This window comes from Paramormyrops kingsleyae, unplaced genomic scaffold (assembly GCF_048594095.1).
Source record: "Paramormyrops kingsleyae isolate MSU_618 unplaced genomic scaffold, PKINGS_0.4 ups83, whole genome shotgun sequence".
Taxonomy (NCBI): domain Eukaryota; kingdom Metazoa; phylum Chordata; class Actinopteri; order Osteoglossiformes; family Mormyridae; genus Paramormyrops; species Paramormyrops kingsleyae.
In genome coordinates, this window is record NW_027326021.1 from 1043 (window position 1) to 26504 (window position 25462).

Consider the following 25462-nt stretch of genomic DNA (forward strand, 5'->3'; position numbering starts at 1 on the left):
GATTACTAATTATTGTTAACTAATTTACTGTATGAATTTTTCCCCCTCGTTGTTAAAAATCATTATATGTCAGGGTGCCAGTCAGTGGAAGCACACAGACACGTTGGCCAGCTTTCCTATTCAACTACTTTTTGGTCATTTATTAAGTAACTGACTAATATTTTCCTGCGGGATCTTCTAATTATGTTGAAATAAAAATGTAACTTACAGCGTAAAAACATGGAATCCAGTCAGAAGCGCATGGGCCTCTTGTGCGGTGGAGGAGAACTTGAGCCGCTGGTGTCGTCGGGCTCGGCCTTGCGCTTCCTCTGACTGGTGCCAGCGGGCCTCTGAGGAGGCCTCTCCTCCTGCCTCATGCCCCATGTTCGCAGAGAACTGCTCACATGCACGGGGACATGCACGGACATGACCACGGTGTGGTCATCGCCGTAGTCCGTAATGCCCCAGAGTCCCTCGGGGATGCTGAGCTCATCCAGCTTCCGCAGGTAGTTGCGGCCTTCGATCTCAAGCTGCTGCCACGTGCTGTTAGGGCCCACAGGGATCCAGAAGGTGGAGCTGGAGGGCTCAGCATGTTCTGGCTCAATCTGACTTCCAGGTTGAGTGTCAGAAGCCACAGATAAGGATGGAGATGAGGGCTCATCTTCACCCCAGGCCAAGGGGAGAGCCTCAGGAAGCCCATTAGCATCCTCAGTCGTGGATGCTGGAGCTGCAGGGGAAGCCTCCCTTCTAGAGCTGGGTGATGGCAGCTCCTGTCCGTAATGGTCATCCTCCTCAGCTGGTGATTCTCCATCCCCATGCTGGACACCAGTCTCTGTACCATGATGTACCACTTGCAGCCGTGCAGTTGCTACGTGCAATAGGCTGGGATCCAACTCCTCCCCAGTGAGCCGCCAATAAAATGAAGGGACACTGAGGGCCAGAGACTGCAAGTTCTCCATGGTCAGTGGGCTCCTCTCGAAGTTCACAACCAGAATGGAGATGAACTTGTCCTCCACAAACTCATGAACTGGGACAAAATGGAACACAGAGAGATATATAAGAACATGACAATAACTGGATAAATACTCTACTACAAAATCAGTTTAAAATGAGTCCATGGGCTTCAGATTGTCAGATAAATGAAATAATGTGAATTACCGATAAAGCTAAGAAAGCTAAACCGGAAGACAACATCCATACATACGCTTACTCTCATACATATCCAAATGAATAAATATTAAATGAAACACATTTAGTCCTGCACATTTGTCACTAACAGTGATCTTGCTTTTCATTTTCTTATTATTTAAACAAGATGAGCAAGAATGGGAGACAGAAGGGGAGTATAACGAACGGCATTTCTTATCACATCGTTACATTTTCTCATTTTAAAACTCTGCTTCCAATGTATCCGTTTGCAGTTCAAAATACATTTGTTTCTGTAGATTAAAGTTGAATTATTCAACAGGTCGGTTATTTTACCTCGAAAACCAAAGGTGTTACTTATCAGCTTTACCTCAAAACTAACAAGCATTAGGCCAATGCAGACTTGGCCGTTCATTTCGTCTGTCACATACCGGGAGCTACAACTTTATTATCATTTAATCACTATAATCATTAATACCTTCTGGATCCATGTTCTCCACGTTTAAGGAGTGATGGATTCGAAATCTCATCGAGTAACAGTCCTTTATCTCAACTATCTGCACCGTTTTGCCAAGAGCGAGAGTTTGCGCATCCAGAAAGTTTAACCGTTTTTGTTTTATTTCAAACTGCCTTCATTGACCGGAAACCGTAAATATTTTAAACTCTGCGCTAAGACACATTCGCATGGCGTTAGTTTTACCGATTCTGACGGGATAAGAAACGTGCGCAATTTCTCAAAATTACCACACAGTGGAGAATTAATGCCGGCAGGATCTTACTGTCTACAAAGCAAGTTCAATGCAAGCATAACCTTCACAAGTAAGACGAAGCATGGCGGCGGAAAAGAACAACATTTTTATTTTACAATTGCTTCAAAATTAGGAACAAAAATACGACCAAAAATTCTTTAGTTTGACATGTGATCAAAATACAGAGTAAACTAATACATGATAGCATGCATGCAAAAGATCAACGGCAGAACAGGGACTTTTAACGTTGTCTGCATTAAAAAGGAATTAACCATCCCTCTCAATATAAAATTGGGATAATTTTTTTCTCTTCAGAGGCCTCCATAGAATAGTGCATCCATCCCCTCACTCATGTGTATAGAGACGTATCCTAAGGCTCTGTCAGCAACATTCAGATCAACAACAGCATCAACAATTTCACAGCTAGTTTTAAAACTTGCTTAAACGCACAGTGATTGCAGAAAATGATAAACAAATTAGGTAATATTAATTAAATTATTAAATTGTGCAGATTAATAGTCAGAAAAGGTTTTTCAATTTTACATTATGATAAATGAGAACTATAGGTGATTACTAATTATTGTTAACTAATTTACTGTATGAATTTTTCCCCCTCGTTGTTAAAAATCATTATATGTCAGGGTGCCAGTCAGTGGAAGCACACAGACACGTTGGCCAGCTTTCCTATTCAACTACTTTTTGGTCATTTATTAAGTAACTGACTAATATTTTCCTGCGGGATCTTCTAATTATGTTGAAATAAAAATGTAACTTACAGCGTAAAAACATGGAATCCAGTCAGAAGCGCATGGGCCTCTTGTGCGGTGGAGGAGAACTTGAGCCGCTGGTGTCGTCGGGCTCGGCCTTGCGCTTCCTCTGACTGGTGCCAGCGGGCCTCTGAGGAGGCCTCTCCTCCTGCCTCATGCCCCATGTTCGCAGAGAACTGCTCACATGCACGGGGACATGCACGGACATGACCACGGTGTGGTCATCGCCGTAGTCCGTAATGCCCCAGAGTCCCTCGGGGATGCTGAGCTCATCCAGCTTCCGCAGGTAGTTGCGGCCTTCGATCTCAAGCTGCTGCCACGTGCTGTTAGGGCCCACAGGGATCCAGAAGGTGGAGCTGGAGGGCTCAGCATGTTCTGGCTCAATCTGACTTCCAGGTTGAGTGTCAGAAGCCACAGATAAGGATGGAGATGAGGGCTCATCTTCACCCCAGGCCAAGGGGAGAGCCTCAGGAAGCCCATTAGCATCCTCAGTCGTGGATGCTGGAGCTGCAGGGGAAGCCTCCCTTCTAGAGCTGGGTGATGGCAGCTCCTGTCCGTAATGGTCATCCTCCTCAGCTGGTGATTCTCCATCCCCATGCTGGACACCAGTCTCTGTACCATGATGTACCACTTGCAGCCGTGCAGTTGCTACGTGCAATAGGCTGGGATCCAACTCCTCCCCAGTGAGCCGCCAATAAAATGAAGGGACACTGAGGGCCAGAGACTGCAAGTTCTCCATGGTCAGTGGGCTCCTCTCGAAGTTCACAACCAGAATGGAGATGAACTTGTCCTCCACAAACTCATGAACTGGGACAAAATGGAACACAGAGAGATATATAAGAACATGACAATAACTGGATAAATACTCTACTACAAAATCAGTTTAAAATGAGTCCATGGGCTTCAGATTGTCAGATAAATGAAATAATGTGAATTACCGATAAAGCTAAGAAAGCTAAACCAGAAGACAACATCCATGCATACGCTTACTCTCACACATATCCAAATGAATAAATATTAAATGAAACACATTTAGTCCTGCACTTTTGTCACTAACAGTGATCTTGCTTTTCATTTTCTTATTATTTAAACAAGATGAGCAAGAATGGGAGACAGAAGGGGAGTATAACGAACGGCATTTCCTATCACATCGTTACATTTTCTCATTTTAAAACTCTGCTTCCAATGTATCCGTTTGCAGTTCAAAATACATTTGTTTCTGTAGATTAAAGTTGAATTATTCAACCGGTCGGTTATTTTACCTCGAAAACCAAAGGTGTTACTTATCAGCTTTACCTCAAAACTAACAAGCATTAGGCCAATGCAGACTTGGCCGTTCATTTCGTCTGTCACATACCGGGAGCTACAACTTTATTATCATTTAATCACTATAATCATTAATACCTTCTGGATCCATGTTCTCCACGTTTAAGGAGTGATGGATTCGAAATCTCATCGAGTAACAGTCCTTTATCTCAACTATCTGCACCATTTTGCCAAGAGCGAGAGTTTGCGCATCCAGAAAGTTTAACCGTTTTTGTTTTATTTCAAACTGCCTTCATTGACCGGAAACCGTAAATATTTTAAACTCTGCGCTAAGACACATTCGCATGGCGTTAGTTTTACCGATTCTGACGGGATAAGAAACGTGCGCAATTTCTCAAAATTACCACACAGTGGAGAATTAATGCCGGCAGGATCTTACTGTCTACAAAGCAAGTTCAATGCAAGTATAACCTTCACAAGTAAGACGAAGCATGGCGGCGGAAAAGAACAACATTTTTATTTTACAATTACTTCAAAATTAGGAACAAAAATACGACCAAAAATTCTTTAGTTTGACATGTGATCAAAATACAGAGTAAACTAATACATGATAGCATGCATGCAAAAGATCAACGGCAGAACAGGGACTTTTAACGTTGTCTGCATTAAAAAGGAATTAACCATCCCTCTCAATATAAAATTGGGATAATTTTTTTCTCTTCAGAGGCCTCCATAGAATAGTGCATCCATCCCCTCACTCATGTGTATAGAGACGTATCCTAAGGCTCTGTCAGCAACATTCAGATCAACAACAGCATCAACAATTTCACAGCTAGTTTTAAAACTTGCTTAAACGCACAGTGATTGCAGAAAATGATAAACAAATTAGGTAATATTAATTAAATTATTAAATTGTGCAGATTAATAGTCAGAAAAGGTTATTGAATTTTACATTATGATAAATGAGAACTATACTTGATTACTAATTATTGTTAACTAATTTACTGTATGAATTTTTCCCCCTCGTTGTTAAAAATCATTATATGTCAGGGTGCCAGTCAGTGGAAGCACCCAGACACGTTGGCCAGCTGTCCTATTCAACTACTTTTTGGTCATTTATTAAGTAACTGACTAATATTTTCCTGCGGGATCTTCTAATTATGTTGAAATAAAAATGTAACTTACAGCGTAAAAACATGGAATCCAGTCAGAAGCGCATGGGCCTCTTGTGCGGTGGAGAAGAACTTGAGCCGCTGGTGTCGTCGGGCTCGGCCTTGCGCTTCCTCTGACTGGTGCCAGCGGGCCTCTGAGGAGGCCTCTCCTTCTGCCTCACGCCCCATGTTCGCAGAGAACTGCTCACATGCACGGACATGAGCACGGTGTGGTCATCACCGTAGTCCGTAATGCCCCAGAGTCCCTCGGGGATGCTGAGCTCATCCAGCTTCCGCAGGTAGTTGCGGCCTTCGATCTCAAGCTGCTGCCACGTACTGTTAGGGCCCACAGGGATCCAGAAGGTGGAGCTGGAGGGCTCAGCATGTTCTGGCTCAATCTGACTTCCAGGTTGAGTGTCAGAAGCCACAGATAAGGATGGAGATGAGGGCTCATCTTCACCCCAGGCCAAGGGGAGAGCCTCAGGAAGACCATTAGCATCCTCAGTCGTGGATGCTGGAGCTGCAGGGGAAGCCTCCCTTCTAGAGCTGGGTGATGGCAGCTCCTGTCCGTAATGGTCATCCTCCCCAGCTGGTGATTCTCCATCCCCATGCTGTACACCAGTCTCTGTACCATGATGTACCACTTGCAGTCGTGCAGGTGCTACGTGCAATAGGCTGGGATCCAACTCCTCCCCAGTGAGCCGCCAATAAAATGAAGGGACACTGAGGGCCAGAGACTGCAAATTCTCCATGGTCAGTGGGCTCCTCTCGAAGTTCACGACCAGAATGGAGATGAACTTGTCCTCCACAAACTCATGAACTGGGACAAAATGGAACACAGAGAGATATATAAGAACATGACAATAACTGGATAAATACTCTACTACAAAATCAGTTTAAAATGAGTCCATGGGCTTCAGATTGTCAGATAAATTAAATAATGTGAATTACCGATAAAGCTAAGAAAGCTAAACCAGAAGACAACATCCATGCATACGCTTACTCTCACACATATCCAAATGAATAAATATTAAATGAAACACATTTAGTCCTGCACTTTTGTCACTAACAGTGATCTTGCTTTTCATTTTCTTATTATTTAAACAAGATGAGCAAGAATGGGAGACAGAAGGGGAGTATAACGAGCGGCATTTCCTATCACATCGTTACATTTTCTCATTTTAAAACTCTGCTTCCAATGTATCCGTTTGCAGTTCAAAATACATTTGTTTCTGTAGATTAAAGTTGAATTATTCAACAGGTCGGTTATTTTACCTCGAAAACCAAAGGTGTTACTTATCAGCTTTACCTCAAAACTAACAAGCATTAGGCCAATGCAGACTTGGCCGTTCATTTCGTCTGTCACATACCGGGAGCTACAACTTTATTATCATTTAATCACTATAATCATTAATACCTTCTGGATCCATGTTCTCCACGTTTAAGGAGTGATGGATTCGAAATCTCATCGAGTAACAGTCCTTTATCTCAACTATCTGCACCATTTTGCCAAGAGCGAGAGTTTGCGCATCCAGAAAGTTTAACCGTTTTTGTTTTATTTCAAACTGCCTTCGTTGACCGGAAACCGTAAATATTTTAAACACTGCGCTAAGACACATTCGCATGGCGTTAGTTTTACCGATTCTGACGGGATAAGAAACGTGCGCAATTTCTCAAAATTACCACACAGTGGAGAATTAATGCCGGCAGGATCTTACTGTCTACAAAGCAAGTTCAATGCAAGCATAACCTTCACAAGTAAGACGAAGCATGGCGGCGGAAAAGAACAACATTTTTATTTTACAATTACTTCAAAATTAGGAACAAAAATACGACCAAAAATTCTTTAGTTTGACATGTGATCAAAATACAAAGTAAACTAATACATGATAGCATGCATGCAAAAGATCAACGGCAGAACAGGGACTTTTAACGTTGTCTGCATTAAAAAGGAATTAACCATCCCTCTCAATATAAAATTGGGATAATTTTTTTCTCTTCAGAGGCCTCCATAGAATAGTGCATCCATCCCCTCACTCATGTGTATAGAGACGTATCCTAAGGCTCTGTCAGCAACATTCAGATCAACAACAGCATCAACAATTTCACAGCTAGTTTTAAAACTTGCTTAACCCTCAATGGGTCCTTGTCAGAAAGTTACGTTCCAGGTCCTTGGGGTTCAAGTTGCACCCCTATCCATTGGCATATATAATTCAATGGTACCAAGCTCAAATTCAATTAACTAAAGTTAAGATACATTTATTAGTTAACTGAATGATGCTTGCACAGCTTACGCAGTGAGATAGTGCAGTTAAAGGGGTTGCGGCAGTGGGGGGGGGGGCAGCAGAGGGGACTGGTCATATAATGCACATTCCGACTGTATCCTCTTGCAGAATGTGTCGAAGAGCTTCAGCTGTGGAATACCTAGCCATGGTGTTATATCTTTTCTAACAGTTGAAATGTAAACAAAACAAAATGGCTGACTTTTTTTAATATCCGAAAATGTTCTAGAATATAATAACATAAAAAATTATAGTAGCAATTATCACTAATTAACTGAATTTGTCGATCATATCAATCTCATAAATTAACCCTAAAAAGGGTTATGTAATAGCAACTGGACTTTGTTTTTCATAGAAGACGTTTTGCACTCCATCCAGAGTGCTTTCTCAATTCTGACTGACTGGCATAGCAGGTTGATGAACCCTGTGGAATCCTCAAGTTGTTAGCACTAGATGGTCACCTGTGGGTTGTTGTTGTTCCTCCTGGCTTTCATGTGTTTCACTGATACCACCTGAGGCCGAGCGTGAACGACTTTGGAAGCGTCTTGGCAAAGTTGAAAGAACTGCATTGTAGGTGGACCGGGAGGACAACTGCTTCAGATGAACGACCGTCGTTGAACAGAGGAGGTGGCCTAAGACGTCTATCACCTACCTACAATGCAGTTCTTTCAACTTTGCCCAGACTCTTCCACAGTCGTTCACGCTCAGCCTCAGGTGGTATCAGTGAAACACATGAAAGCCAGGGGGAACAACAACAACCCACAGGTGACCATCTAGTGCTAACGACTTGAGGATTCTACAGGGTTCATCAACCTGCTATGCCAACCAGTCAGTCAGAATTGAGAAAGCACTCTGGATGGAGTGCAACACTTCTTCTATGAAAAACAAAGTCCAGTTGCTATTGCATAACCCTTTTTTAGGATAACCATGACCTGGATAACTGAGAATCTCCACAGACATCTGTCATAAATTAAGGTTTTTTTGGGGTGCATTTTGCACCCCCGAAGAAAGTATGCCAGCGATAATTGACGTCAACACTTTTTCTATCATTTTCTGCATGACCGTATGTAAAACTGGTGCACTTACAATGTCCTAGAGGATAACTGCTGTAATTTTAATAACAACATGGTAGTAGCCATAGAAATGGGCAGGGGGTGCAGAACGCACCCCAAGGAACCATTGAGGGTTAAACGCACAGTGATTGCAGAAAATGATAAACAAATTAGGTACTATTAATTAAATTATTAAATTGTGCAGATTAATAGTCAGAAAAGGTTTTTCAATTTTACATTATGATAAATGAGAACTATAGGTGATTACTAATTATTGTTAAATAATTTACTGTATGAATTTTTCCCCCTCGTTGTTAAAAATCATTATATGTCAGGGTGCCAGTCAGTGGAAGCACACAGACACGTTGGCCAGCTGTCCTATTCAACTACTTTTTGGTCATTTATTAAGTAACTGACTAATATTTTCCTGCGGGATCTTCTAATTATGTTGAAATAAAAATGTAACTTACAGTGTAAAAACATGGAATCAAGTCAGAAGCGCATGGGCCTCTTGTGCGGTGGAGGAGAACTTGAGCCGCTGGTGTCGTCGGGCTCGGCCTTGCGCTTCCTCTGTCTGGTGCCAGCGGGCCTCTGAGGAGGCCTCTCCTCCTGCCTCACGCCCCATGTTCGCAGAGAACTGCTCACATGCACGGAGACATGCACGGACATGACCACGGTGTGATCATCACCGTAGTCCGTAATGCTCCAGAGTCCATCGGAGATGCTGAGCTCATCCAGCTTCCGCAGGTAGTTGCGGCCTTCGATCTCAAGCTGCTGCCACGTGCTGTTAGGGCCCACAGGGATCCAGAAGGTGGAGCTGGAGGGCTCAGCATGTTCTGGCTCAATCTGACTTCCAGGTTGAGTGTCAGAAGGCACAGATAAGGATGGAGATGAGGGCTCATCTTCACCCCAGGCCAAGGGGAGAGCCTCAGGAAGCCCATTAGCATCCTCAGTCGTGGATGCTGGAGCTGCAGGGGAAGCCTCCCTTATAGAGCTGGATGATGGCAGCTCCTGTCCGTAATGGTCATCCTCCCCAGCTGGTGATTCTCCATCCCCATGCTGTACACCAGTCTCTGTACCATGATGTACCACTTGCAGTCGTGCAGGTGCTACGTGCAATAGGCTGGGATCCAACTCCTCCCCAGTGAGCCGCCAATAAAATGAAGGGACACTGAGGGCCAGAGACTGCAAGTTCTCCATGGTCAGTGGGCTCCTCTCGAAGTTCACGACCAGAATGGAGATGAACTTGTCCTCCACAAACTCATGAACTGGGACAAAATGGAACACAGAGAGATATATAAGAACATGACAATAACTGGATAAATACTCTACTACAAAATCAGTTTAAAATGAGTCCATGGGCTTCAGATTGTCAGATAAATGAAATAATGTGAATTACCGATAAAGCTAAGAAAGCTAAACCAGAAGACAACATCCATGCATACGCTTACTCTCACACATATCCAAATGAATAAATATTAAATGAAACACATTTAGTCCTGCACTTTTGTCACTAACAGTGATCTTGCTTTTCATTTTCTTATTATTTAAACAAGATGAGCAAGAATGGGAGACAGAAGGGGAGTATAACGAACGGCATTTCCTATCACATCGTTACATTTTCTCATTTTAAAACTCTGCTTCCAATGTATCCGTTTGCAGTTCAAAATACATTTGTTTCTGTAGATAAAAGTTGAATTATTCAACAGGTCGGTTATTTTACCTCGAAAACCAAAGGCGTTACTTATCAGCTTTACCTCAAAACTAACAAGCATTAGGCCAATGCAGACTTGGCCGTTCATTTCGTCCGTCACATACCGGGAGCTACAACTTTATTATCATTTAATCACTATAATCATTAATACCTTCTGGATCCATGTTCTCCACGTTTAAGGAGTGATGGATTCGAAATCTCATCGAGTAACAGTCCTTTATCTCAACTATCTGCACCATTTTGCCAAGAGCGAGAGTTTGCGCATCCAGAAAGTTTAACCGTTTTTGTTTTATTTCAAACTGCCTTCATTGACCGGAAACTGTAAATATTTTAAACTCTGCGCTGACACATTCGCATGGCGTTAGTTTTACCGATTCTGACGGGATAAGAAACGTGCGCAATTTCTCAAAATTACCACACAGTGGAGAATTAATGCCGGCAGGATCTTACTGTCTACAAAGCAAGTTCAATGCAAGCATAACCTTCACAAGTAAGACGAAGCATGGCGGCGGAAAAGAACAACATTTTTATTTTACAATTACTTCAAAATTAGGAACAAAAATACGACCAAAAATTCTTTAGTTTGACATGTGATCAAAATACAAAGTAAACTAATACATGATAGCATGCATGCAAAAGATCAACGGCAGAACAGGGACTTTTAACGTTGTCTGCATTAAAAAGGAATTAACCATCCCTCTCAATATAAAATTGGGATAATTTTTTTCTCTTCAGAGGCCTCCATAGAATAGTGCATCCATCCCCTCACTCATGTGTATAGAGACGTATCCTAAGGCTCTGTCAGCAACATTCAGATCAACAACAGCATCAACAATTTCACAGCTTGTTTTAAAACTTGCTAAAACGCACAGTGATTGCAGAAAATGATAAACAAATTAGGTACTATTAATTAAATTATTAAATTGTGCAGATTAATAGTCAGAAAAGGTTTTTCAATTTTACATTATGATAAATGAGAACTATAGGTGATTACTAATTATTGTTAACTAATTTACTGTATGAATTTTTCCCCCTCGTTGTTAAAAATCATTATATGTCAGGGTGCCAGTCAGTGGAAGCACACAGACACGTTGGCCAGCTGTCCTATTCAACTACTTTTTGGTCATTTATTAAGTAACTGACTAATATTTTCCTGCGGGATCTTCTAATTATGTTGAAATAAAAATGTAACTTACAGCGTAAAAACATGGAATCAAGTCAGAAGCGCATGGGCCTCTTGTGCGGTGGAGGAGAACTTGAGCCGCTGGTGTCGTCGGGCTCGGCCTTGCGCTTCCTCTGTCTGGTGCCAGCGGGCCTCTGAGGAGGCCTCTCCTCCTGCCTCACGCCCCATGTTCGCAGAGAACTGCTCACATGCACGGAGACATGCACGGACATGACCACGGTGTGATCATCACCGTAGTCCGTAATGCTCCAGAGTCCATCGGAGATGCTGAGCTCATCCAGCTTCCGCAGGTAGTTGCGGCCTTCGATCTCAAGCTGCTGCCACGTGCTGTTAGGGCCCACAGGGATCCAGAAGGTGGAGCTGGAGGGCTCAGCATGTTCTGGCTCAATCTGACTTCCAGGTTGAGTGTCAGAAGGCACAGATAAGGATGGAGATGAGGGCTCATCTTCACCCCAGGCCAAGGGGAGAGCCTCAGGAAGCCCATTAGCATCCTCAGTCGTGGATGCTGGAGCTGCAGGGGAAGCCTCCCTTATAGAGCTGGATGATGGCAGCTCCTGTCCGTAATGGTCATCCTCCTCAGCTGGTGATTCTCCATCCCCATGCTGGACACCAGTCTCTGTACCATGATGTACCACTTGCAGTCGTGCAGGTGCTACGTGCAATAGGCTGGGATCCAGCTCCTCCCCAGTGAGCCGCCAATAAAATGAAGGGACACTGAGGGCCAGAGACTGCAAGTTCTCCATGGTCAGTGGGCTCCTCTCGAAGTTCACGACCAGAATGGAGATGAACTTGTCCTCCAAAAACTCATGAACTGGGACAAAATGGAACACAGAGAGATATATAAGAACATGACAATAACTGGATAAATACTCTACTACAAAATCCGTTTAAAATTAGTCCATGGGCTTCAGATTGTCAGATAAATGAAATAATGTGAATTACCGATAAAGCTAAGAAAGCTAAACCAGAAGACAACATCCATGCATACGCTTACTCTCACACATATCCAAATGAATAAATATTAAATGAAACACATTTAGTCCTGCACTTTTGTCACTAACAGTGATCTTGCTTTTCATTTTCTTATTATTTAAACAAGATGAGCAAGAATGGGAGACAGAAGGGGAGTATAACGAACGGCATTTCCTATCACATCGTTACATTTTCTCATTTTAAAACTCTGCTTCCAATGTATCCGTTTGCAGTTCTAAATACATTCATTTCTGTAGATAAAACTTGAATTATTCAACCGGTCGGTTATTTTACCTCGAAAACCAAATGTGTTACTTATCAGCTTTACCTCAAAACTAACAAGCATTAGGCCAATGCAGACTTGGCCGTTCATTTCGTTTGTCACATACCAGGAGCTACAACTTTATTATCATTTAATCATTATAATCATTAATACCTTCTGGATCCATGTTCTCCATGTTTAAGGAGTGATGGATTCGAATTCTCATCGAATAACAGTCCTTTATCTCGACTATCTGCACCATCTTGCCAAGAGCGAGAGTTTGCGCATCCAGAAAGTTTAAACGTTTTTGTTTTATTTCAAACTGCCTTCATTGACCGGAAACCGTAAATATTCTAAACTCTGCGCTAAGACACATTCGCATGGCGTTAGTTATACCGATTCTGACGGGATAAGAAACGTGCGCAATTTCTCAAAATTACCACACAGTGCAGAATTAATGCCGGCAGGATCTTACTGTCTACAAAGCAAGTTCAATGCAAGCATAACCTTCACAAGTAAGACGAAGCATGGCGGCGGAAAAGAACAACATTTTTATTTTACAATTACTTCAAAATTAGGAACAAAAATACGACCAAAAATTCTTTAGTTTGACATGTGATCAAAATACATAGTAAACTAATACATGATAGCATGCATGCAAAAGATCAACGGCAGAACTGGGACTTTTAACGCAGTCTGCATTAAAATGGAATTAACCATCCCTCTCAATATAAAATTGGGATAATTTTTTCTCTTCAGAGGCCTCCATAGAATAGTGCATCCATCCCCTTACTCATCTGTATGAAGACGTATCCTAAGGCTCCGTCAGCAACATTCAGATCAACAACAGCATCAACAATTTCACAGCTAGTTTTAAAACTTGCTTTAACGCACAGTGATTGCAGAAAATGATAAACAATTTAGGTAATATTAATTAAATTATTAAAATGTGCAGATTAATAGTCAGAAATGGTTTTTGAATTTTACATCATGATAAATGAGAACTATAGGTGATTACTAATTATTGTTAACTAATTTACTGTATGAATTTTTCCCCCTCGTTGTCAGGGTGCCAGTCAGTGTAAGAACACAGACACGTTGGCCAGCTGTCCTATTCATTCAGCACCAGCCCATCTAGTAGAGAATTCAGCACCACGGATAGTGACCTGTGTTACTATGACATCAGGTTCCTTCATTGGCTCTATATGTTTTTCTAGAAATAACTAAATGGCTCTGTTGCAGAAATTTCCAGCCATAGACTTGGTTCCTGTATGAAGAGGATATTTTATTTTTACTCAGACCTACAGAAAACCAGCTCTGCACGCGATCTCCCCTTTACTGCTGGAGCAGGGCACACGCAGATCAACAAGTGACAATGCAGCAAATACAGATGAACAATTTCTCACAGCTTCAGAAGGAGTCAGATTACTTTGTAATTCAGAGTTTGTCTAAGACTTCTGCTAGAACATTTTGTGCACTTGAGCCTACTTTCAAAATGTATGGCACCTGGGTCTACTAAAACAAGGTGATGCTGCCTGAACCACCAACCAAGGCTGGGGAGGAAAGGGAGGAATACTAGCCAAAGCAAGGAAGAAAAGCAGCCCACCCTATCTCATGGTCATGAATACAAGAGTTAGGGAGTGTTATGAAGAAGATACCACACTTAAGACCACACAGTGAATTACACCAGAGAGAGTTATTGCATTCTAGCTGTGTTACGTAACATTCCTCAGCCTTCGGTTTTTTCCACACTATGAAGGACATAATTCAGGGTGACAAACAAAACAGCGGAACTGTAGGGCAGCCATTTATTTGTTTCAGTAGTTTTAAGAAAACTTGAACATAAAATGTTTGTTTTGCTTAGATATAAGTCCAGTTGTAGCAGACTTATATTGGCTTTAAGTGATGGATGTTGCTTGTGTTAATACTGCTTTGATTTTGAGGATGAAGTCTGAAGTGTAGGTGACATAGAAGCATGTAGTTTGATGTTTGGAGGTTGTAGTTTTTCATGGGACAATTTGAATATGGAGTACTGGTGTTGTACTTTTTAAGAGGACAGCTCACGAAAACTAATACAGAGTATTATAAGTACCTCTCTTTAAAGGAACTGAGCTCTCTTAGTGTATTTTACATCACATACACTCTTGGTTCGCTGGGCGGTCCATCCCACTGTAGTTGGAGAAAGCTGCCATCAGTCGTTCGGTGTAGCACTCGCAGGATTTACTAGGCTCCTGCTTAAACTGATGCATCATCATCCAGTCCATGTGCGGGGCGACCTGTATCAGAAGGGCTGCCACATAGCGAGGTCTGTTCTGCCTGGGATCCAGCAGGTCACTGACAATGTCCTTCAACTCCTTCATCTACAGTGTCAGATGACCAAAGTTATCTCCCTCTTGAGGATTTGTAAATAACAACATAGGGGCAAGAATTTTTTCTGCCTCGTCCTACTGCCTGAGTTTTTGACCGCGGCACGTCGTCACTGATAAGGAGGTGGAGTCGGGCGCTGAATGGTTATGATCCTCATCTGCAGGGGGGAGAGGGGAAGGGGCAGGGGAACCAGTTGCTACTCCTCCCTCGGCGGCATAAGGAGGAGACTGCTGTTTGGGCAGCAATGCTTGGGCAGGGGCCACACAGTTTATTCCTGGGTATCTAATTAGCAGACACCTTTTGGTTCCTTCAGGGGCTCCACAGACAAACTCATTGACAAAATAGAGTCGTCACAGACAAATGCTTTGTCACATGCTCAGCCGACATGGACTGTGTGCTGTTTACATATTTTTGGCAGAAACGGAAAGCTCATATGCATATCAGCATATTTTTGGCACAAGTGGAACTCCATCATTTTAAAGAGGGTAAACTCTTCAGGAAATTTACAATGTCAGAATAAACTGATTTTTTAACAGGAGTAACTAATGTGTCCTAATAAGGAAATACATACAATCAGAATAAAATACCTGTGGTTTTTAACAGTGGTAACAATCTGATACGGAAAGGTATCAGATCAACATATCTATAGCATGTAACGGAGCTTGCTCCCCTCCAGAACTCATTGTTCCAGTAGTTATCTGAAATTGTCGTTATTTGGAATATTAAAGACTATGAACAAAAATGGACAATGCAAGAAAATAAAACAATGAGTATGACAGAAAACTAGAGTATTGTTGCAACGGTTGGTACTAGCTGGGTTATGTACTAGCTCACATTAGAGAAACATCATAAATGCTACTAATACACAACTGGGGGGGGGGGGGTGTGGCTCAGTACATGGGCTAAGTCCTTGTGCCTGTAATCAGAAGGTCACCGGTCCAAACTCAACCTCAGCACGTCCTTTAGCAAGGCCCTTAACACCCAGCTTCCTGGGGGCCCACACAGGTGACTGTCTTTCACATAGTGCTTGATTTATAAAGAGCAAATTGAGGGAGGTGTAAAGAAGACAATTTCCCCACAGGGATCAATAAAAGTATCAATTATTATTATAACTGTAACTGCACGTAATAACCGGAAAGCATAATTGCTTACTTTCTGTCGAAAATTCTTGCAGCAATATGCTACATTTATGAGCTAGCGGACATGTAATTCTGTTCTACGCATGCGCTTTAACTGAGAGTGTGCTATTCTGATAGGTATGCTATAATGTCAAAACACCTGTACTAATGAAATGTAATACACAACAGCTTTCAAAAATGCGGTAGCATGGTACCTTTTCAATGGCGGTATAACATGCAGCTAGTCTGCAAAAACTCTTTGGTAAATGTCAATAAATAAAAATCGCTGCATTGCATAGTCAATTAATCTATGTGTGACATCGTGCTCAAAACGACTCCAGATAAGCCGTAAAATAAAGGCATTAATCATGAATTTCAGTCAGTTATGCCACAGCACTTCCCTTCGCTCGTTTTCTTCAACACAAAAAATCGCTCAGGCCAGGATCATTAAGTGCAATGTGGAGAGTGCAGACCAGCCGGGGATAATCGTGCTCGGTTACAGTATAAGGCACACGGGTAAATTGTGAATACGGCCTTAATCTAGCTACAGCTTCTTGAATTGTTGGGCGGTGTGTGTAACATAACGTTTTGACATACCGATATCACTTTATATTTCACGTGTATTTATCACTTCATTTCACGTGTCTCTTTAAGTCATTGTTTGATATTATCCAGAGCTGATCGTGTGATTAATCAAACTTTCAGTGTCATCATTTTTATGCTGTTGTATACTAATCTTTAAAATTCATCTTATAGAATTCTGTTCTTATTATTACATAACAACGCGAATTATTGGTATGTTATTATTTAATCACATTATGGCCGCTTTGCTTGGTTACGTATTAGGCATCATATGGCATGTGGGACGTACGCTGCCAGTTTGAAACACGCAGCCTCACTTCCATTTCTGGACCAAGATGGCGAGGTACGTTAAGTTTCTGCTCCCATATTATCGTATAAATGATCTTATTATTTAGTATCTGTCAAACTTGCATGTATATTAAAATATGTTTACTGTTTCGGGCTACTGCGTTAATTCTATCAAAATTTTATGTGCAAGTTAGCTATAGTTTCGTATTGATATTTAAGTTTTCTGCATGTGCTTTCCTGCGCTTTCATGTTACATTCAGATGCGGATGGTTCCGGTGTTCTGTCGAGTTGAGCTACAGTACTTTGTCGAGTTAGGCTACCTTAACCTCCTGAGACCCTACGTCCTCATATAAGGACATCATTTTTGTTTAAAACTATTAATTGTTCAAAAAAATGTTTGGTTTTTATGATTATGAGGTCCTACTAATCCTAAATGGCTAAAGGAAATAACACATGCACACCAAACAAAAGCCTGAGAGTCAGGAGGATAGTGCTAATAGATAGCCCTAACGCTAGCCCCAAAAAACCCCCTAAAATCCTTACCCTAACCCCTAAAACAGGGGTGACCAATCTTATCCGCAAAGGGCCGGTGTGTATGCAGGTTTTTGGGATAACCTGTAGGTCAGCTGTTCAAACCCAGGTGTGAGGACTCTTCAGCCAATCAGTCCTGACCTGTATTCCATGTGTCAGGAGTGACTGACAGCTCCATTGCATTACCTGTATGTTGTTTTTCCTCATTCAGAATCAGACGAATGGCGAAAGCTGTCAGCTGGAGTGATGACCAGTACTGGGCAACATGGGACAAGTGGGGAGAGGTGATTGACCGGGGAGATGAGGAAGAGCTGTGCTCCCCAGCAGAATCACCCTCTGACCAGGCTGACAGTTTGAACGTGTGACACAACCGAAAGGCAATTGCCAAGGCAGTTAGCTGGACGGATGATGTGTATTGGGCAGCCTGGGACAAATGGGATGAAATCATCTGCTGGGGTGAAGCAAAAGAGTGCTCCCCAGCAACTCCACCCACCAACCAGCCTGGGGAGGATAAGGGGTTAGACGTGCATGGGTTAGAGGTCTTTGTGTTAAATGAAAGGACAGTCTCCATAAAGCCTGCAGACGACCACCAAGACAGGCTGAAAATAGAAGCCGTATTGGTCGACCTCTGCCAGTTTGAGCTTGATGATGTAAATCAAAGTAATGGTAAATTTGAAATTGTAGGAATAGAAATTGGAGAAGTCAAATTGGAGGAGACTGCAGAGAGGGGTTTTAATTCAGTATTTGAATTGGAAATGATGGATTTGGAGATAGAAGTTGTAGACAGTGAATTCCAGCTGAATGCTGTTAATTGGGACATTGCTGAAACTAAAGTGGACAAATTATTAGTGGAACACCTCAACATAAATGATCTCGAAGCAGGCAGTGTGAAGGTGTCCACATCAAATGGCAATGTGGTGAAGGTGCCCCTGCAGACAACGCATGGGAAACAGAAGAAAGGCAAAAAATGGCAAAATTAGACCCCACGAGAGCCGATTGCTGAAGCTGAACATCCTTCTCAGCCTCTTATTTGAATTTGTCAAATTGTTTTAAATCATTGTGGGATTAGCCCCATTGTACCCTTCACATACATACTTACAACATCTCTAAAACACTTTAAATTGTAAACATGTTTCTTCCCTACATCCATTTATGTCTTTCCTATTAGCAATGTAAGGGGAATCTTATTAATGCTAATAATAATGAATAATAATAATAATAATAATGTAACTCTGTTTTGCTTATGTTTGGAAGTCCTGGGTTAAGGACACCTAGCTTAGAACCAGAGTTTTTGTAGAGTTTTTGTGTGCGTGCGTGCCTGTGTGTGTGTGTGTGTGCCTCAGTGCGTGCATGCGTTCATGCCTGTGTGTGTGCCTGTGTGAGTGCCTGTGGCCGTACCTGCATGCCTGCCTGTGTGCGTGCATACCTGGCTGTCTGCGTGTGTGCCTGCGTTCGTGCCTGTGTCGCTTGTGTGCCTGCCTGTGTGCCTGCATGCCTGCTTGCGTGTGTACGTGCCTGAGTGCATGTGTACGTTCGTGCCCGTGTGTGTGCCTGCATGCGTTCTTGTGTGCATTCATACCCGTGTGTGCCTGTAAATGCCTGTGTGCTTGCCTGTCTGCTTGAAGCATGTCTGTGTGCATGCATGCATGCCTTTGTGCTTGGGTGTCGCTGTGCGCACATGTGTGCATGCCTGCCTGTGTGCGTGCCTGTGTGCATGCGTGTGTGCCTGTGTGTAAGCGCCTTTCTGTGTGCATGCATGCCTGTGTGAATGCCTTTGTGCTTGAGTGCATTCGTGCCTGTGTGTGTGTGGCTCTGTGGGCGTGCGTGCCTGTGCACATGCTATTGTACGTGCCTGTGTGCTTGCCTTCATGCGTGAGTGCGTGTCTGTGCATGCGTGCCTGTGTGCATACCTGCCTGTGAGCTTGCGTGCCTGTGGCGTGCTTGCATGCGTGCGTACCTGTGTGCATGCCTGCCTGCCAGCATGTGTGCATGCGTGTATGCCTGTGTAAGTGCCTACCTGTGTGCGTGCGTGCCTGTGTGTCTGCGTGCCTTTGTGCTTGAGTGCCTTTGTGCCTGTGTATGAGCCTGCGTGCGTGCCTGTGTGTTTACATGCATGTGTCCCTATGTGCATGCCTGTGAGCCTGCGTGCATGCCTGTGTGTGTGCCTGCATGCGTGCCTGTGTATGTACCAATGTGCGTGCGTGCCTGTGTATGTGCCAATGTGCGTGCATGCCTGTGTGCATTCCTGCCTGTGAGCTTGTGTGCATGCATGCATGCCTGTGTACGTGCATGCGTGCCTGCATGTGTGTGTGCGTGACTGCCTGCATGCGTGCCTGTGTGTTCGTGCCTACGTGCAAGCGTGTGTGCCTTTGTGCATGTGTGCCTGTGTTCGTGCTTGCCTGTGTGCCTGCCTTCGTGCTTGTGTGTGTGCGTGTCTCTGTGCCTGTGTGCTTGCATGCGTGTGTGCGTGCCTGTGTGTGCGCGTGTCTGTGTGCTTGCATGCCTATGTGCATAACTGCCTGTGTGTGCGCGTTTGTGGTTTCACGTGTATGTGTGGGCGTCCCTGTATGTGTGCGTGCTTATGTGCATTCGTGTCTGTGCGTGCCTGTGTGAATTCATGCCAGTGTGCATGCCTACATGCGTGTGTGCCTTTGTGCTTGAGTGCTTTCGTGCCTGTGTATGTGCCTTCACGTGTGCGTGCCTGTGTGTGTGTGACTGCCTGCGTGCCTGCCTGCCTGTGTGCTTATGTGTGTGCGTGTCTCTGTGCCTGTGTGCTGGCATGCGTGCCTGCCTGTGTGCTTGCGTACCTGTGTGCTTGCGTGCATGTGTGCGGGAGTGCCTGTGTGCGTGCGTGCATACCTGTGTGCTTGCGTGGCTACGTGCGTGGCGCGTGCTTGCCTGTGTGCGTGCCTGAGTACGTGTGTGCGTTCGTGCCTGCTTATCTGCACGTGTGCATGCACGTGTGCTTGCGTGCACGTGTGCTTGCGTGCACGTGTGCTTGCGTGCACGTGTGCTTGCGTGCACGTGTGTGTGCCTCTGTGCTTCCATGCCTGTGTGCATGCATGCCAGTGTGCGTGCGTGCATCCCTGTGTGCTTGCTTGCCTGTGTCCGTCCATGTCTGTGTGCGTTAATGTGTGCGTGCATGCGTTTCTGCCTGCCTGCGCGCATTCATGCCTGTGTACGTGTTTGCATGTGTCTGTGCCTTTGTCTCAGCGTACCTGCCTGTGTGTGTGCCTGCCTATGTTCGTGCGTGCCTGTGTGCATGTCTGCGTGCGTTCGTGCCTTTGTCTCTGCATACCTGCCTGTGTGTGTGCCTGCCTGTGTGCTTGCCTGTGTTCGCACGTGCCTGTGTGTGTGCCTGTCTGTTTGCCTGCCTGCCTGCCTTTGTGCACCATTCACACCTATGGTCAACTTGGTAATTCCAGTTAACCTCAGTTTGTTCCCAGGGGTGGGTGGCACGGTGATGGTGGTTGGCACTGTCACCTCACACCTCTGGGATCTGGGTTTGAGTTTCTGCCAGGGTTCCATGTGTGGAGTTTGCATATTCTCCCCGTGTCATCATGGGGTTTCCCCCCACAGTCCCAAAACATGCTGTGGCGAACTCAGGTTAGAGGGATGGTGGAGAGGGCAAATCAAACGCTGAAACGGAAATTGGCCAAAATTTCAGAGACGACAGGCCTGCCCTGGGTCGATGCAGGAAGGCCGATGCGTGTTTTGTCTCCCTCACGATATGTTACACTGGAGACCGTGGATGGGGATTTTCTGACTTATCTGACAGGTCTGCGGTGAGCGATAGGTGCAGCCTGGGACCAGGTTCGTGCCAATTGGAGGAATGCGGACGGTAAGCCGTTACAAGCTGTGACACCGCTCGAACCAGGGAACTGGGTGTTAGTTCGTGACTTGAGAGGGAAGAGATGGACCACGCCGAGATGGAGGGGACCACACCAGGTCCTGATGGTGACCCCTCACGCAGTGAAAGTGGAAGGAATCGACGCCTGGGTCCATCGGGTCCACTGCAGACGTGTGTCCGACCCTGGTGGTTCCTTCAAGACTGGCCCCCGAGAGGGTCACAATTGTGTGGAATCTACGGGATTCCGTACACCAATCATGATATGGCAGTCCTAAATCAAACATGCTCCAGCTCTTTGTCCGTCATGGCTGCTCTGCTGACTGCGTGCCTATTCACGGAGCAGACGGTCTCTTAGTCGAACTGAGCAATGGTTTGGGGTTTATTCCATCCCTTGGTGTAGCAGACCTTCAGACAGAGGTGGCTGCCCTGCAGGCTGCAGTTGAAAAAGTGACCAGTCAGACACTTGACACTGTAAAGGCCGTTAAAGGTGAATTATCCACAGTGAAGCAGGTAGCTCTGCAAAACCCTGAGGCATTGGATCTCCTATTAGCTGAGAAAGGTGCTATAGTGGGGAAAGAATGTTGCACGTACATCCCTGATTCCTCTCAGGCTGTGCAGGATCTAGAGGACGCAGTGCACAAACAGCTGTCTGAGATACATGAAGAGCATGGCCTGTTTGAGTACAGCTGGGACAATTGGTTCTCTTCACTGATTCCGAGTTTATCCGGGGTGATTAAATCATTAGTTTTTAGTATATTGCTTTTGCTTGTAGTGTTGCTACTAATCATATTGCTAGTTCTGTCTTCCCAGGCAAAATCTCTTATGTTCCTGCGGGCTCCCTCTTTTCCATACGTGGATGATCCTCCCATTCCTGCCTGGCTCTACGGACCTCAGCCCCCGGTCGTCATCAATGTCAGCAGCAACACCAACACCGCTGGTGACTCGTGTTCCATCCAACCGCCACCGGCCCGCTTCTGCCCGTTGCGCTTTCGTCCAGAGGACTACTACATCGTGGACTCTGATTATTTGTGAACAGCGCGGATCTCACGTGTTCAAAAGGGGGGAGTGTAGAAGAAAAATTGGACATTGGTAGGCCCGGGAGGGGAGGCATATTGGGTCTGTTATGTCTTAGGCTTTAGGCAAGAAGAGATTGTTTTGAACACTGCTCTACGTTTGAGCTCCATTTGTTGGTGTTTTGTGACCAATTAGGACTTAGAAGTCCTTATAGGGAATTGGGAGTTATGCTTTATCAACTGGTTGCTCTGTGTGCTCGGGGTACTTGGTACCGAGTGCCAGAGTGTGACGGGAGCGTTTGTTGGAATTGCTGGAATAAAAGAGATTTTCTTTACTCACCAAACTGAGAGGTCCAGACTTTTATTCTAGGTAACTCTCTGTGTTATCACACTGTAAAAAAATCTGTAAAATAAGTCAAAAGTCTGGCAGCAGGGGTGCCAGACAAAACCTGTTAACGGTGAAAAATATTTTCAGAAAAGATGGTTAAAATCTGTTAAAATACAGTAACTTTAACTGATAGGAATACAAATTTATACCATACTTCAACAGGTTTTGTAAGTTTTCTAACACATTAAGTAAGTTTAATAACATTTTTCAAGGTTGAATGATTATCTGTGTAAAAATAAGTTGTTAAATCACTAAATACTTTTGCTAAAAAAAAAGAAAGGAAAACTGTCGATTTTAATTAAATACCCTGTAAAACATTTAATTTAATGTGTAATTTGAAGGTTTTTAAGCTATAACTAAACATAAGCTTTGTCTGGTTTTGGAAGGACCAGTTATCTATATGTACCACATAAACTATCTTGCCACCTGGTCTTTTTATTTTGCTTTTTCATTATTTCAGCACATTATAACGTTAACAAAAATACTGTATTCACTTTGCATGTATATGTCAATGCATTATAATCTTGGAGTTATATGAGGAGTACAAGGATGCAATAACTAAAAAAGGGAACACTGTAGCTGTACATAAAGCCAGGGAAAAGGCTTGGCAAAAGATTGCTGACAGACTAAATGCGTAAGTATGGGGTTCCATTTGTGCCAAAAATATGTCGATATGCGTCATGCATGTTGTCCTGATGTGTCGTCTGACTGTTGTGAAGGACAAAAAAAAGCTTTTTCCTGACACACCTTCCAAATAATCTGTTAGCACAAAGGGGGCGTCTGATAGTTTTTTAGAGACGTGGTAACCTTAAGATTTGACTTGATCCTGTAATTCACCAACAGTCATCCTTGGGGATTTTTTGCCTCTCTTACAATCCTCCTCACTGTAAGTGGGGAAAAACAATCTTGGGTCCTCTTCCAGGGGGCTTCCAGTTGTTGTCCACTTTTTTATTATTGCCCTAACAGTAGAAATGGGCATTTTAAGGCAAGTAGCTATTTTTTAATACCCAATTCCTGACTTATGAAGGTCAACACACTTCTCCCTCATTTGGTTTGTATGTTCTCTTACCTTTCCCATGTTGATGGATGACTAAGGGAATTTGGGCTCTGTGTCACCTCATGTTCGTATCCCTGTTAACTAGGAAGTCATGGATTACAGCTTGAAGGTTCCTCTTCACTCCAATCAACTCAAAGATGTGCAAATTAAAGGGGAAACATACTTCAGTTACATTGTGTTCACTATCATTTCCAGGGGTGCCAATAATCGTGGCACATGTGTTTTGTTAAAGATAATTATTTCTTGATGAAGGGATTTTTCCTTGGAATAAATTTATGTTAATGAAACGATGGATTTTTCTCATTTTTTCAGTGTGACATGAAGCTGCTTCACCAAAAGGTGGATTTTTTTCTAACCCTTTTCACAAATCTTTACAAGGGATGCCAATAATTGTGGAGGGCGCTGTAAACAGGTCCAACTAGGCTCATACTGACCAGTTAAATGTGGTCAGTCAGTCATAGGACAGTGTGTCTATCAGGCAGGTAATAGGAAGATAGGCTATTTTTGTACTTTAAATACGCTCCTAAATCACAATATCCATGTTGTTTTGAAAACAAAGTAATTTGAAAATCTGAAAAGGCATTAGATCAACATATCTAGTTATCTGAAATTGGCTTTACAGTATTCGGGATATTACAAATTATGAACAAAACCGGACAAATAAAAAATATGCATGACAGAATTAAAGCTAGAATGTTTTTGCAGCGGTGGGTTTAGTTTATGTATTAGCTCACATTCAAGAAACAGCATAAATGCTACTTGTACATATACAGTTATAACTGTAACTGCATGCACGTAAAAACAGCAAGTATAATTGCTTACTTTCCGTGGAAACAGTCTGTTGAATTTATGGGCTAGCGGAGAACATCATGTAATTCTGTTCTAGGCATGCGCTCTAAATCAGAGTGTGTTATTCTGATCGGTATAATATAATCTCAGTACTAATTAAGAAATGTAATACGTACGGAACAGCTTTCAAAAACGCGGTACCACAGTACCTTTTCAATATCGGTATCCCATGCAGCGGGATTTTCATTTACAACTCAAAGATAATTAAGTATAGAAGTATCTTCTTATAATTGCAGCATGAATGAATTAAAATCACTGCGTTGCATACTTAATAAATCTATGTGTGTCGATCGTCGTGCCCAAAACGACTCCAAATAAGCCACAAAATAAGGGCATTAATCAGGAATTTCTTTCTGCTGTGCGACTGCGCAAACCTTCCTGTTTGGGGGGGGCAATCGTGCTCAGTCACGGTAAAATGTAAACGGATAAATTGTGAATTAAACTAACTTCAGGTTCTTGAATTGTAGGAGGCTTGTGTGGCATAACCTTGTTCAGCATACCGATATCAATATGTATCGGTATCGCTGTACGATTCGTCTTATAAAATTCTATTCTTATTATTATTATATACAACTACTATAATTATTGTTATGTTATTATTTAATTATGTTATCGCTGCGTTGCTTGGTTACATTGGACGTCTCGGCACGTGGGACGCCGCAAGTTTGAAACACGCAGCTTCACTTCCGTTTCTGGACCAAGATGGCGAGGTAGGAAAAATGTCTGCTCCCGTTTTATTATGTTAATTATCTTACACTTTAGTATCTGTCAAATTTGCATGTATATTAAAATGTTTCTAAGTTGATATTAAACTTTTCCGCGTGTGCTTCCCTGCGCTTGAGTAAATTTGCGCTTGATTGTGAGTAAAATCAGTATATTGCTATTAAATAAAGTGA

At 43.3% G+C, this 25462-nt stretch overlaps 1 protein-coding gene across 7 annotated transcripts in view; it reads right to left on the bottom strand.

The window, feature by feature from the left end:
• Window positions 1–214: 214 nt before the first annotated feature.
• Window positions 215–25462, bottom strand: part of LOC140586901 (uncharacterized) — a 46811-nt gene continuing 21563 nt past the window's right edge. For 2 of the 7 annotated variants that reach the window (XM_072708399.1, XM_072708405.1), the window contains exons 1-6: window positions 12698–12824; window positions 11303–12100; window positions 8863–9660; window positions 5093–5878; window positions 2651–3448; window positions 215–1006 (exon numbers count right to left, since the gene is read on the bottom strand). In XM_072708399.1, the coding sequence (XP_072564500.1) occupies window positions 11325–12100; window positions 12698–12785 (864 nt within the window). In that variant the 5' untranslated portion in view covers window positions 12786–12824 and the 3' untranslated portion in view covers window positions 215–1006; window positions 2651–3448; window positions 5093–5878; window positions 8863–9660; window positions 11303–11324. Of the gene's footprint in view, window positions 1007–2650; window positions 3449–5092; window positions 5879–8862; window positions 9661–11302; window positions 12101–12697; window positions 12825–25462 lie in introns of those variants that run through there. The other 5 variants (XM_072708403.1, XM_072708401.1, XM_072708402.1 and 2 more) reach the window with 4 other exon arrangements.